Source organism: Pristiophorus japonicus, chromosome 17 (assembly GCF_044704955.1).
Source record: "Pristiophorus japonicus isolate sPriJap1 chromosome 17, sPriJap1.hap1, whole genome shotgun sequence".
In the NCBI taxonomy this organism is placed as follows: domain Eukaryota; kingdom Metazoa; phylum Chordata; class Chondrichthyes; family Pristiophoridae; genus Pristiophorus; species Pristiophorus japonicus.
Window position 1 is genome coordinate 98,765,984 of NC_091993.1, and position 14,987 is coordinate 98,780,970.

At 48.4% G+C, this 14,987-nt stretch overlaps 1 protein-coding gene across 1 annotated transcript; it reads right to left on the minus strand.

Moving 5' to 3' along the window:
• Positions 1-1,941: 1,941 nt before the first annotated feature.
• On the minus strand, positions 1,942-12,528 carry LOC139228010 (uncharacterized). The gene is made up of 4 exons (XM_070859160.1): positions 12,493-12,528; positions 11,431-11,508; positions 2,859-3,018; positions 1,942-2,450 (listed from the first exon to the last, which is right to left on the minus strand). Exons 1-4 carry the CDS (start codon positions 12,526-12,528, stop codon positions 1,942-1,944), a joined length of 783 nt encoding a protein of 260 aa, XP_070715261.1.
• Between the last annotated feature and the right edge of the window lie 2,459 nt (positions 12,529-14,987).

A 14,987-nucleotide genomic window follows, 5' to 3' on the forward strand; every position in this document is an offset into this window, starting at 1 on the left:
ATCTCAGCATTACGGATGCCATTTTCAACATCGGAGGAAGTGAGGAGGTTGCATAAACAAGTGGCTTATAATTTGAGAGTTATTTAAGGGTCTGTTACTGATAGATCCACTCACATTTATACATATATTTATATTTTTATTTATTTTGGTAGAAAGTGCGTTTATATCAACAGTGATAGTGATAATAGTGATATAGTGATGGGGCCTGTAGCTTCTCTACCATTACTTGTAAATGCTCAAATGCTGGTGCCTGACGTTAAGTTAAGTGAAGGGTTAGTGAAGGGGCCAATTGAAGAGGTGGCAGACTAATGTGGAGGCGGAGGACGTACAGCCGACAAACTTACAGGGAAAATAAATCTTACCTCAACTTGTCTGATAGCACGTGCCTTAGGAGGCTGCGCTTCCGAAACGAGGTCATTCGTGAGATATGCCAGCTCATCAAGGGGGATCTGCAGCCTACTAGCACCATCAGGACCTCACTGCCCATTGAGGTAAAGGTTACTGCGGCACTATCCTTCTACGCATCAGGCTCCTTTCAGGCTTCAGCTGGCGACATCTGTGGTATCTCTCAGCACGCTGCACATTCGACAGGTGATTGAAGCCCTTTCCGCTCGCAGGATGGACTTTATAAGCTTCCCTATGACCAGGGAGGCACATACTGGGAGGGCTTTGGGTTTCTCGAGAATACCAAACTTCCCCAAGGTGCAGGGAGCAGTAGACTGCACGCACATCGGCCTGAAAGCACCTTTACAGAACGCGGAGATGTTTCGTAACCGAAAGGGATTCCACTCCCTGAATGTGCAGCTCATTGTCGACCACAACCAAATAATCATGGCAGTTAATGCTAAATTTCCAGGCAGTATCCATGGTGTGCACATCATGTGTGAGAGCGCCGTCTCTGACCTGTTTGACAGTCAGCCACAAGGTCATGGTTGGATGTTGGGGGATAAAGGATATGGCCTTATCACTGGTTCATGACCCCCCCCCCCTGCGGAAGCAGAGAAGCGTTACAACGAAAGCTACACGCAATATCGTCGAAAAGACAATTGGAGTGCTCAAGCAGTGCTTCAGATGCCCGGACCACTCTGGAGGCAGCTTACAACACCACCCTGACCAGGTTGCTGAGTTTACTGTGGTGTGCTACAAGTTGTATAACCTAGCTATAAGGAGAGGACAACAATTGCCAGATGGGGCAGCCGGTCCACCTCAGGAAGGATTTGAGGCAGAAGAAGCAGATGACGAGGGGCAGGAGGAGGAGGAGAAGGAGGCTGGTGAGGACCTCGGGGAGGAAAATCAGTCTGGTGATGAATCCATGGTTTCCCCCCACCCCTGGCGCAAGACAGTAAAAACCCCGTGGAAGTTACCCGCAGTTGTGCCAGCAGCTCATAAATGAACGCTTTGCATGAACTTACATTGGGGACAGTCGCAGTTGCCTGGTCTGACCTGGCCATTGTTTTACAACAGTTGCATTCATGTTTTACCTTAACTTACATTATTAGAAGACACTGCACAACAATTGTAAAGTTAAATAAAAATGTTTTATTATATTAACAAAATGTGTTAACTATTTTAAAATAACACCTACCCCACAACTGTGAAACAACATTAAAAACAACAAAAAAACAATTTGAACAATATTAACAATATAAAAAACATTACACTCCCCCTCCCTACCTACGGCCACATTTCCCTCAGATCCTGGACCCAACCCCCCCGTGTCCTAGCCCCACCCGCTTGCTTTGGTCCCCAGGTACCGAGATGACGTGTAGCAGGCAATGTCAAGACTTCCTGACATGGTGGGGGTGATGGGGGCGCGATCAGATGTTGGGGGGAGCGGGGCGGGTATTGCAGGGGAAGACGAAGCTGGGACATCGCCTTCCGAGTCAGAAGGAAGTGCTTCCTCCTGACTTGCTTGTGTGCTGGTGCTTGTGGTGCGTTGAATCATGGCGCCTTGGGGTGCAGCGCTGTGTCCTGTGTCTGTGCACGCAACTCCATGAGCGTCTGCTGCGATGCCTCCGCTTGGCGAGCAGACACGCAGGAAAAGTCCCGCGTGAACTCCACAAACGCCTGAAGATGTTTGCGATTAATCGCGACAGTCTCCTCGCACAGTCTTGTCAAGCCTTCAATCCGATTAGCGAGGTTAGGCGTGTGCTGACTGCACTGACCCGACCTCCGTGGGGTCTGCGTGAGCACTAATGAGCGCCTTGGCATCGCCAGCTGCATGCCGCTTGGTCCCACTACCTCTTTGTTCAAAAACAAACTCATGGCCGCAGGTCCCACAGGTGAAGCACTTGTCTCAGGGATGTTATGGGTGTTAAGGGCATCCTCCTCCTCCATCTCCTCAGGCTCGGTAGTTTCATGCTCTTCCTCACCACCCGTGGTCATGAGCACCTCCAGCGTTGCTGGTGCTGTTGCTAGTGCCTCCCTTTGCGCCTCTGGTGCTAGGTGACCTGCAAAACACAATTAGAACAGAAGGGTATACATGAATCTTGCACTGCGCTGGTATACGTACGAGGAGAAGCACTACTATAATAAATGTGACCAAGAGACGTTACAGATTAATGCATCATTTGGTAGTACATATGGTAGTACAGCTATGTGGAATTCAGTGCCTCAGGGAGCTGCGGAGGCTGGATCAGTCAGAGATAGACAGAACGATAAGGGAGTGAAGGTTTATGGGGAGCGGTCAGAGAAATGAACAATGGACAAATGGCCTGCTCCTGCTCTTATGTTATGTTCTTATGTTGTCAGTCTGAGAGTAGCACAGAGGCTGCATGCATAATATAATTCATAGATTATAAGTAAATGACGTTACATTACTTTAACATTAATTTAACACTGCTTGACACATTACTCACGTGACGCATGGGTGGGTTCTGCAACACCACGAGTGGTGGCCAAGCGACTGTCGGCCCCCACAAGCGCCGCCACACACTCCTCGATCTCAGACAGCTGCTGGAGCTGAGCAGAGCCTCCCCCGGTGCGCCTCTGCTCCCTCCTATTGTTAGATAACTTCCTCTGCAAACGTGACAAGAGCATGGCATGAGCTCAGGTACTATCATGCAAAGTCAACAGTTTCCAACATTATTTGCTACTAGGGTTTTTATCTACAATTGATGCACGGTTATAACAAAGATCGCGTTTAGGAGCGAATGCTTGACACTTCATCTCTCTCGACTACAATCTTCACTGAACTCGGCAATGACAGGAGCTAATGTACAAAAGTGTCCCAGGGCAGACAGTGAGCAAGGGCAGCTCTTCCCCCGGTCCATGATGGGTCACTGTGTAAGTGACAGCAGCCAGAGAGACTTAACACTGTCTGGATCTTAGCAGGGAATATATGTAATGTATGTAAGAATAACAAGCTTAAATTCAATCCAGAAGATTAAATATAATTACAATTTGCATCATTACAATATAAAATCCTCCTTACTCTTGCTGAAGTAACTAGGCTGTTCCAGCGCTTTCAGCACTCATTGGACCCCCTCGCCTCATGGGAAGCCGAGCTGACCACATCAGCGATCTCGCCCCATAGCTTGCGATACGCCAGGGGTGGGGGTTTCCCTGGGTTAATTGGGCCCACCAGGAGTGCACCTCCATGACTGGGGCCTCATTAACCTCATCAGAAATGAGTTTTGGAGCTCTCCTCCCCCCCTCCAGATGTGTTCTGAATCAGACATCTCTTTATCTCTCTCTCTTTTCCTGTAATCTTCTCTTTCTCTCTCCTCTCTGTGTCTGCCTTCCTCTTCTCGTTCTATCCTCTCTCTCCCTCTCCCTTCTGCGCATGTGTGGATGACCCCTGACCTCCCAAAACGCAGGAAAACCTGTCCACCAAAACAAAATGCATGCTCAGAAGGCCGTTGCTAGGGAAGTTTTGTCTTCCACATCACTGGGTCATCGTTGGGCGCATTTAACATCACTGGGATATCGCTGGGCCCATTTCACATCGCTGGGCATATTTAACATTGCTGAGATATCGCTGGACCCTCGCTAAACCGAAAGTCGCTGTTGTGTATGGAGAAAGAGTCAGACTGAACACTGTGAGCTCAAAGTAAAGTGTGACCTTAGTCTTTTACTGCAGGTCTCCAGAGTGCCTCTTCAACCTGTGAAGCCTTCTTAAAAATCTGTGCTCCCAAGGGATTATGGGATCCTTTGGGACTCTGGGGAATGAGCCCTCTGGTGGCTGTCCACAGTAAATAAGGATCCACATATATAACAACATTCCCCCCCAAAGTCAATAGTGTAACTATTTACAATGTGAGTAGATCTGAGACCCTTCTTGCCCTGGTTGATCGCCTCGGTGTGAAAGCTGGTGCTGTTGAATCATTTGTTGGGCCCTCGCTGGGCTGCTGTAAAGCTGGCCTTGCTGGGCTGTCTGGTGTGTTGGGCCCTTGCTGGGCTGCTGTACAGCTGGCCTTACTGGGCTGTCTGGTGTGTTGGGCCCTTGCTGGGCTGCTGTACAGCTGGCCTTGCTGGGCTGCCTGGTGTATTGGGCCCTGCAGGACTGCTGTGGATGACGGGTTCTGTTTTGTGGTCAACCGTGGTGTCGGTTGCTACTGGTGTGTGTGTTGGGGGATCAAAAAAGGTAGGGTCCAAGGTGGGTTGCTCAGGGTAGTTCGTGAATCTGAATTTGATTTGGTCCAAGTGTTTCCGGTGAATGAGTCCATTTGAAAGTTTGACCCGAAACACTCTGCTCCCCTCTTTGGCCATGACAGCGCCGGGAAGCCACTTGGGACCTTGTCCATAATTTAATACAAATACAGGATCATTGACTTCAATCTCACGTGACACATTTGCACTATCATGGTAAGCACTTAGTTGAAGCCGCCTGCTCTCTACCTGTTCATGTAGATAGGGTGAACTAATGAGAGCCTTGTCTTAAGTGCTCTTTTCATGAACAGTTCAGCAGGTGGGATCCCAGTGAGTGAGTATGGTCTCGTGCGGTAGCTAAGCAGGACCCGGGATAGGCGAGTCTGCAGTGAGCCTTCAGTTACCCTTTTCAAGCCTTGCTTGATGGTTTGCACTGCTCTCTCTGCCTGACCATTGGACGCTGGTTTAAATGAGGCAGATGTGACATGTTTGATCGCATTACAGATCATGAATTCTTTGAACTCAGCACTGGTAAAACATGGCCCGATGTCACTCACCAGGACATCGGGTAAGCCGTGTGTGACAAACATGGCCCGCAGGCTTTCAGTGGTGGCAGCGGACTCTAAGTCCACATCGATACCGGGCCACCACAAGTGGGATCTGGCTATCACTTTCATCATTACAATGCCTGGGTGGGTACTGTGGAGGTCATTCTTGGGGGCCACTTCTCGATTGCCCCATAGAAGGCAGTCTGCCTGTATAGACATTTCATCTTTGCGCCGCTGGAACGGCTTTATATCTTCCTGCATTTCCACTGGGACACTGGATCAGCTCCCGTGAAGCACACAGCTTTTGACTAGAGATAATAAGGGGTCCTGGCTTGTCAAGATTTTGATCAGCCGGGCAGTGATGGGGGATTGCTCACTCTCAAATGCTTCCATAACTATGGCTAGATCTGCGGTTTGTGGCATTTCCACCCCCGTTGTGGGCAATAGCAGCCTACTGAGAGCATCGGCGCTGTTTTCTGTGCCTGGCCTGTGGCGGATGGCGTAGTTGTATGCGGACAATGTGAGCACCCATCTCTGGATGCGGGCCGATGCGTTGGTATTTATCCCTTTACTCTCGGAAAACAGGGATATAAGTGGCTTAAGGTCAGTTTCCAATTCGGATTTTAGCCCAAACGGATATTGATGCATTTTCTTTACCCCATAGACACACGCGAACGCTTCTTTTTCAATCATGCTGTCGGCTCTCTCGGCCTTAAATAGACTCTTGGATGCATAAGCAACCGGTTGCAGTTTCCCGAAATTATTAGTTTGATGCAATACACACCCGACGCCATATGACGACGCATCACATGCTAGTACCAAACGCTTACATGGATCATACAACACAAGCAATTTGTTTGAGCATAACAATTTTCTCACTTTTACAAAGACATTTTCTTGGCTTTTGCCCCAAACACATTCGCCCCTTTTTCGTAATAAGACATGCAGTAGTTCTAGCAGAGTGCTGAGACCTGGTAAAAAGTTACGAAAGTAGTTCAAGAGTCCCAGAAACGACCGCAGCTCCGTCATGTTCTGTGGCCTCGGTGCATTCTCGATTGCCTCCATCTTCGCGTTGGTGGGCCTGATGCCGTCCGCCGCAATCCTCCTTCCCAAGAACTCCACTTCAGGCGCCAGGAAAATGCACTTCGAGCGTTTTAACCTGAGCCCCACACAGTTGAGTCGACTAAGAACTTCCTCCAGGTGAGGTGCTCGACTGTGTTCCGACCTGTGACCAAGATGTTGTCCTGGAAGACCATGGTGTGTGGGACCGACCAGTAAACTTATCATGTTTCTCTGGAATATCGCCGCCGCTGATCGGACTCCAAACGGGAATTTGTTATAAACAAAAAGAGCTTTGTGCGTGTTGATGCAGGTGAAGGCCTTCGATGATTGCTCCAGTTCCTGCGTCGTGTAGGCTGAAGTCAGATCCAGCTTCATGAACATCTTTCCTCCCGCCAGCGTTGCAAAGAGGTCATCGGCTTTTGGTAGTGGGTATTGGTCCTGCAGGGAGAAACGATTGATAGTTACTTTGTAGTCGCCACAGATTCTGATGGTGCCGTCTCCCTTCAGGACTGGGACAATAGGACTGGCCCACTCGCTGAACTCAATCGGTGAAATGATGCCCTCTCGTTGCAGCCGGACTAGCTCGATCTCTACCCTTTCTCTCATCATGTACAGTACTGCACTTGCCTTGTGATGGATGGGTCGCGCCCCCGGAATTAGGTGGATCTGCACTTTTGCTCCTTGGAATTTCCCGATGCCTGGTTCGAACAGCGAAGGAAATTTGTTTATGACCTGGGCACACGAAGTGTCGTCAGCGGGCGTTAGCGCTCGGACGTTGTTCCAGTTCCAGCATATCTTTCCCAGCCAGCTCGTGCCGAGCAGCGTGGGACCATCGCTTGGTACCACCCAGAGTGGTAGCTTGTACACCGCTCCATCGTAGGAGACCTTTACGGTAGCACTGCCGATTACAGGAATTAGTTCTTTAGTGTAAGTTCTTTGTCCTGTGCCAACTGGAGTTAAGACTCGCCTTGAGGCCTTGTTGCACCACAATCTTTCAAAAGACTTTTTGCCCATGATGGACTGGCTCGCGCCTGTGTCCAGCTCCATTGACACCAGGAGTCCATTTCGTTCAACTTTCAGCATTATCGGGGGACAATTCGTGGTGAATGTGTGCACCCCATGTACCTCTGCCTCGTCTACCTGAGGCTCTTGTTAGTAGTGATCCTCCGTGGATCTGTCCTCCTCTGCAATGTGGTGGTTTGCAGATTTAACAGGCTTAGCAGTTCGCCTGCACACTCGTTGGAGGCGACCCATTGTTCCACAGCCCTTGCAAATGCATCCTTGAATCGGCATGAATGGAAACGATGATCACCCCTGCAGCACCAACAAGGTGTTAATGGCCTTGCATTCATCACCCTTGATGATGGACTCTGAGACATCTGCGGACGTGTAGCTGCAGGTATGTGTGACCTGCCCTGTACGTTACGATTCGAAAACAACATCACTTTGTTCAGAGTACTTGTAGCAGCACTTATGTGCTGAGAGATTTGCTTCGTATTGTCACTGGTGGCAATGAATGCCTGGGCTATCGCTATGGCCTTACTCAAGGTTGGGGTCACTACAGTCAAAAGCTTGCGAAGTATGGTTTCGTGGCCAATGCCAAGTACGAAAAAGTCTCTGAGCATGTGCTCCAAATGTCCTTCAAATTCACAAGGCGTCTCAGCTCGGTGACATAACTCGCCACTTCCTGGCCTTCAGACCTTTAGTACGTGTAGAACCGGTATGTCACCATCAGAATGCTTTCCTTCGGGTTCAAATGCTCTCAGACCAGTGTGCACAAATCGTCGTACGATTTCTCCGTGGGTTTCGCTGGAAAGAGCAGATTCTTCATGAGGCAATACTTTAGTGCCCTACAGACGGTGAGGAGGATCGCTCTACGTTTGGCAGCGCTCTCTTCCCCATCGAGCTCGTTGGCCACAAAGTATTGGTCGAGTCGCTCCACAAAAGTTTCCCAATCATCTCCCTCTGAAAATTTCTCCAGGATGCCCAGTGTTCTCTGCATCTTTGGGTTCGCTATCTGAATCTCGTCGTCAGTTGTTGTGTATGGAGAAAGAGTCAGACTGAACACTGTGAGCTCAAAGTAAAGTGTGACCGTAGTCTTTTATTGCAGGTCTCCAGATTGCCTCTCCAACTTGTGAAGCCTTCTTAAATACCTGTGCTCCCAAGGGATTATGGGATCCCTTGGGACTCCGGGGAATGAGCCCTGGTGGCTGTACAGAGTAAATACAGGTCCACATATATAACAACCGCGATCCAGAAAATGGACGCTATTCCAGCGATCATGAAGACTGACACATCACCAAGGCTGGAACATCACCCATTTTTTGGGTGATAGCCAGCAAAGTGGAAAGTCTAGCCCCATGTTTTTATAACCTAATATAAAATTGGAAATTCTCCACATCTAAAGTTGTTTCAATTCAATATGCAACAATGATATGGACACTAAGGATCATCATCATCATAGGCAGTCCCTCAAAGCGAGGATGACTTGCTTCCATGCCGAAAAGTGATGAGTTCACAGGTGTTTCAATGAAGGACCTAATATTCCGGAACCCGAACTACATCTTGAAGGGTGGAAGATGCCTGTGCATGGATTTTTTTTAACGTGTGGTGTCCGTTGCACCCCAGCCACCACACGGGCTTGACAGAGCAAGGTCTTGGCCCAGTGGCAAGGATTAACCAAGACGACTGGAGACCAGCTCTGCTGCATGGACCTAGTGCGCGCACATCATTGCAGTATCGGCTGGCCCGTGCTGCCCCTGGTCTCCGAACTCTCGCCTCTCCTGGGCCCCGATCTCATCCCTCTACGAACTCTTGCTGCTCCTTCACCCCGACCTTGCCACTCCTGCTGTACCTGCCCGCACTGCAGTCAGCCATCGCCCTCCTGCAGCAGCACGGGCTGCTCCCTGCAGTTGCACACCGCCGCACACTGCTCCCTCTAATGGCCCTGGCCTGCTGATGATCTTGCAGGATGGAACCGCGCTGATTTTCGGGCCGTGCCACTACACGCTGCTTCCTCTAAGGACCCCGGCCTTTAAGGATCAACGCACTGCAGTATAACAATGTATCCACTTGTTCCCCCCCACACCAAATTTGGCCTATCTGGTTCTGTTAAAAAGCAACCAAAATTAGATAACTGTTATATGATTATTCCCCCACCCCATCCCCCACTGTTCCTTGCTATGGCGAAGGCCTGGACTGATAATTCAAGCCTCTGAGGGATGGATTCTGAACTGATTTAAAAAAGACAGTGACAGAAATTGATCTATTTCATTTGCTGTGAAGTTGGAGGTATGTCAATGCAAGTCTTTTGTTTGTTTTCAACCAGTTCTGGACATTTCAGACCACAGGAGTTGGACAGTCTCAGCCATGATGGGCTCCCATCGCAAGAGGCTCCTGACTTTAATTTCTGGATTCCCCTCTTCTTCCCATCATCTCGTCTCCTGCTCGTCTCGTCCTTCTCTTCAGGTCCAGGAAAAGTATCTGGCCTAACCTCTGCCATATCCCACATAACGGCCCCAAGTTTCCACACGATAACAAACGGGCGCCCCTCCGAGCTGGGCGCCCGTTTTTTGCGCCAAAAACGGCGCCTGAAAAAAAACGCGCGATTCTGGAGCGCCCTGCAGCTCCATGTCTGCTTGGCGCGGCGCCCAGGGGGGCAGAGCCTCCCACTCGCGCCGATTTTGTAAGTGGGAGGGGGCGGGTACCATTTAAATTAGTTTTTTTCATGCCGGCAACCCTGCGCGTGCGTGTTGGAGCGTTCGCACACGCGCAGTGTGAAGGAAACATTGGCACTCGGCCATTTTTGTAGTTCTTTGTAGCTGTTTAATTTTTGAACATTTTTTAATAAAAGCACATTGCCATCAGCACATCAGCACTGAGGCTTCTTGCAGCAGTGAGAAGGCTGCAGGAAGCCTCAGAAGTTGAGGCAGCCGTTTCCCGACGGCCTCTCCCCACCCTGCCGTCGGGAATGGCTGCTCAACTTCTGAGGCTTCCTGCAGCCTTCTCACTGCCTCCTTCACCCCCCGCCCACCGTCGGGAACGGCTGCCTCCTCCCTCCATCCCGTTCGCGGGAACGACGCCACACCGCTGAGCTGACTGAAGCACTTTCACACAGGTAGGAAGATGGTTTATTTAATCTTTTCTTTGCTTATAAATGTTTATTCAGGTTGGATTTATTTGTATAATATTTGTAGAAGTATAAATAAGGATTTATTGTCGAATTTAATGACTTCCCTTCCCCCCCCCCCTCCCCTCCCCTAGTTCTGGACGCCTAATTTGTAACCTGCGCCTGATTTTTTAATGTGTAGACAAGGTTTTTTCAGTTCTACAAAAATCTTCACTTGCTCCATTCTAAGTTAGTTTGGAGTACGTTTTCACTGTGGAAACTTTGAAATCTGGCGTCAGTGGCCGGACACGCCCCCTTTTGAAGAAAAAATTCTGTTCCAAAGTGAAACTGTTCTAACTGACTAGGACTGCAGAAAAAAAAATGTGGAGAATTGCGATTTCGAAGATAGTCCGTTCTCCATCAGTTGCTCCTAAAAATCAGGCGCAAATCATGTGGAAACTTGGGCCCAATGTGTTGTGTTGTTTCTCAATCTGAGCAATTTGCAGTTCAAGTACAGGTGTATAGATCTTGATGAAAGGTCATCGACCTGAAACGTTAACTCTGACCGGAATTTTCTGGGGGGTCAGCAAGCAGCATCGGTGGTGGGTCAGGTGGGAAATTTGATTTCTTTGGCGATGGGTCGCGACCCCGCTGTCAAGTTGCCACAATGCATCTTTCCCAATGGTGCACGTGTGATCTCCGATCCAACCCGACCCGCAGAGGCGGGCGACCAAATTAAACCAATTATTGGGTTGTTGACAGACTCTTAATCATGCTTTTAACCTTTCCTTTGAATTTTCTCTGCTTGCCCATGGGGTCCATGCTGCTCGGGGATGACGTCCGTAAATCTGAGACAGCGTTGAATGGCCATTGATGTAGCTGATTACTTGACAGCTTCAAAAGTACAGTGGAAGCTCCCACCGGACAGATCATCACTTTCCTCAGCCAAAAGCTGTTTCTCAGTCCATTTCCAGCACAGATTCTGCAGGCTTTCCAATCTCCTCACTCCGTCCACTCTCACCTCATTGGAAGAACACTCTCGTCATTGACAGAATGCTTCTGTCATCTCTATTTCTTCTGCCATTTATTATATCAACATGGGTGGCCTTTATACTGTCTCACCTTGGTCTTTAGAATCCCACCAATAGCAGCAGCACCAGGCATGCCAGCAGCACCAAACTTCTCCGCAATCACCTGATGCTGCACAGGGCACAGGGCAACAGCACTCAAGCACATTGCTGCCTCAGAGGCCAAGGATGGCCTCACCATGTCCAGATTTACTTCACTTGATGCTGTACACCCTGGCTGCCACATGATGCGCCAAGTTAGCACCACCCCATACCAGCACCATAAAGCATCCCTACAATGCCCAAACCATTCCTTTCACACTCACCACCATTGCGGGGGGTACCGTTATATATGACCATTCACTACAACTCACTAAGCCACTTCCAAAGATTCCCACAAATCTGTTCAAGAAAGTGTTGAAAATAAAGATTTCAATGTTTGACAGCACATTAACAAAAACTTCATATGAACATTGGCTAAAACACACAAGTCCCTAACCTTGTGTGTTGTTAGTTGGTATGATTGGACTCGGATGTGGGTGGCTAGTGAGATGGGGATGTGATAATGTCGATAGAGAGAGAGGGATGGGTGAAAGTGCAAGGTAAGTTGGCGTGAGTAAGGATGTGCAGGAGTCGGGTAGGGAATGCAGAGTGATGGGGATGTGCTGAGAGGCCCAGGAGGATGAAGGTGAGTGTGGCTTTGTACTAATAATCGTGATCTACTGAGATCATTGAGAGGATTTCGCCACTGTAGCCTGATCCTCCTGACGATATCTCTGCTTGTGATCTCCTCTCCAATGTGCAATCAGGCTGTTTAGTTCTCAATGAGGAGGTCTCATCCGCCCATAGGAAGGGAAGAGGACCTCCCTGCGTGCTCTTACTCCCTTCATAAGCATATGGAGGAAGTTATGGGAGAGCGTGGGTGCAACCTTGCACCTCTGTGCAGTGCTCGTCAGCGTTTGCAGCACCTCAATGCTGAAGAACACTGACAGCACAAATGTCAAAACAAAGTTGACCACGGTCCCTTTAAGGAAACCGGCTGATGGCGCGTCTTGAAAGACGTCACCAGACCCGCTTCTTCTTATTGGCCCGGGAAAAGCCTCATCAATGTAAATACATTTTTCAGAGCAAACAGTAGGGTCGCCATCGACATCGGTCGCACCGGACCCGCTGAGGTGAGGAAAATCCAACCCTATGTTTCTCTCTCCACAGATGCCGCCCGACCTGCTGAGTATTTCCAGCATTTTCTGTTTTTATTTCAGATTTCCGGCAACCGCGGCATTTTGCTTTTGTACTGATCTTGCATCCTGTTCAAGTATGGATACATATTGTGCTTTATGCATTTCACTGGCCTCAACCTGGTCATTTAAAACTGTATTCACTCCTCATGATGCGATCACCTCTACATTGGGGTACAGTAGTCTATGTTACTGGATTAGTAACACAGAAGCCTGGACTAATGATCCGGAGACATGGGTTAAAATTTCACCATGGCAGCTGAATTTAAATTCAGTTAATTAAATAAATCTGTAATAAAAAGTTAGAATCAGTAGTAAAAACCCATCTGGTTCAGTCATGTCCTTTAGGGAAGGAAATCTGCCATCCTAGTCCGGTCTGGCCTTTATATGATTCCAGACTCGCAGCAATGTGGTTGACTCTTAATTGCCCTCTGAAATTGCCCAGCAAGCCATTCAAGAATGTGGCTCATCACCAACTTCAATAGGACAATAAATACTAGCCTTGCTGGCAACATCCACCTGCTGTGAATCTCTTACTAAATGCAGCTTGGGTGATCACTTTGCTGAACACTTCCGTTCGGTCCGCAAGTGTGACCCTGAGCTTCCAATCGCTTGCCATTTTAATTCTCCACTTGCAATCTGACCTCTCTGTCCTCAGCCTCCTACACTGTTCCAATGAAGCTCAGCGGACATCCGAGGAACAGCACCTCACCTTTCGATTAGGCACTTTACAGCATTCCGGACTCAACATCGAGTTCAACAATTTCAGATCATAACCTCTGCTCCCATTTTTTCGGACAGCAGGTGCTGGTAATGATTCTGCTGTTGCTACTTACAGCTCCTCCCGACCCATCTTTTGTTTCTTTAATTGTCCCATTACCACCCCCTTTTGCCTTGCACCATCATCTCTTTTGTCATTTAAATCATTCCTGCCTTCCACCCTATTACAGCCATTGCATTTAGTTCTTGCCTCCTCCCCTCCTCTCTCCCTGCACCTGCACTTTCTGACGAAGGGTCCCAGACCTGAAAGGTTAACTCTGTTTCTCTCTCCACCGATGCTGCCTGACCTGAGCATTTCCAGCATTTTCTGTTTATATGGTCACTGTACATATTCTTTAACTTCTTCTTCAAACTACTTTAAACTTAATTTAAAAATTACTATATGTCCCATTTTTGTCTTTCAACAAAAATGATGATTTTTGATGAATGGGAAAAGCAATGCAGCTTTAATAAATACAAAAAGGTGCTTCAGCCATGCTTAATTCCACTCACAGTATCACACATTCAATATGTAACTTGATGGGACAGGAGTGCTGCAGTAATGTTTCAGCATGCACGCACATCCCCATCACTCTACCTTCCTTACCCTACTCCTACACATCCTTACTCACACCAATTTACCTTGCACCTCCACCCATCCCCCTCTCTCTCGATCGACATTATCACTTCCTCATCTCACTAGCCACCCCTCACACTCGTCCAATCATATCAACTAACAACACACAAGCCAATGTTCCTATAAAGATTTTGTTAATGTGCTGTCAAACATTGAAATTTTTTTTTTCAACACTTTGCATTCTTGCAAAGATTTGTGTGCACCTTTGGAAGTAACTTAGTGAGTTGCAGTGAATGATGAGACATAACAGTACCCCCCCACAATGGTGATGAGTGTGAAAGGAATGGCTTGGGCATTGCAGGGATGCTTTATGGTGCTGGTGTGGGGTGGTGCCAACCTGGTACATCATGTGGCAGCCAGGGTGCACATCGCCAAGTGAAGCAAATCTGGACATGGTGAGACCATCCCTGGCATCAATGTGCTTGAGTGCTGTTGCCCTGTGTCCTGTACAGTGTCAGGCGATTGCGGAGAAGTTTGGTGTTGTTCGTGCTGCTGGTGTGCCTGGTGCTGCTGGTGATGGGGCTGATCGTGGTGGGATTACAAGAATCAAGGTGAGATAGTTTCAAGGGCACCGATGCTAATGCAATAGATGGCAGGTGAACCTGAGATGACAGAAGCGATCTGTCAATGGTGAGAGAGGTTGTTCCAATGAGGTGACACTGGATAGAGTGTTTGCTCCAAACACTTGCAACCTGCATAAAGCACACTCTGCCTTCCAAGTGCAATAAGCAACAGCTTTTGATCTTGGAAAGTGAACAGCTGTGAGATAGGAGCTATGATATTACATTTGCAGCTGTCCATAAAAAGAATTAATTCATGGTAACACAACTCACGACCTGCTTACCTGACATGATTTCCAAGCAGCATAGACCCCATAAAATGGTACGGTGAGCTGAAAATACTTTATAAAGTTCTGTTAACAAGGTCATAATGACCTAAATTGCCTCCCCCGCCATTGCATGTCAGGTCTGTACAGCC

Excerpts from the sequence above, each read along its gene's own strand:
- LOC139228010 (XM_070859160.1), bottom strand. The coding sequence starts at position 12,528 with ATGTCGATGGCGACCCTACTGTTTGCTCTGAAAAAT. Across the intron at positions 11,509-12,492 it reads TACTGTTTGCTCTGAAAAAT|CATCAGGTGATTGCGGAGAA; the intron begins GTATTTACATTG and ends TGCCCTGTGCAG. Across the intron at positions 3,019-11,430 it reads GTGGGATTCTAAAGACCAAG|AGGAAGTTATCTAACAATAG; the intron begins GTGAGACAGTAT and ends TCACGTTTGCAG.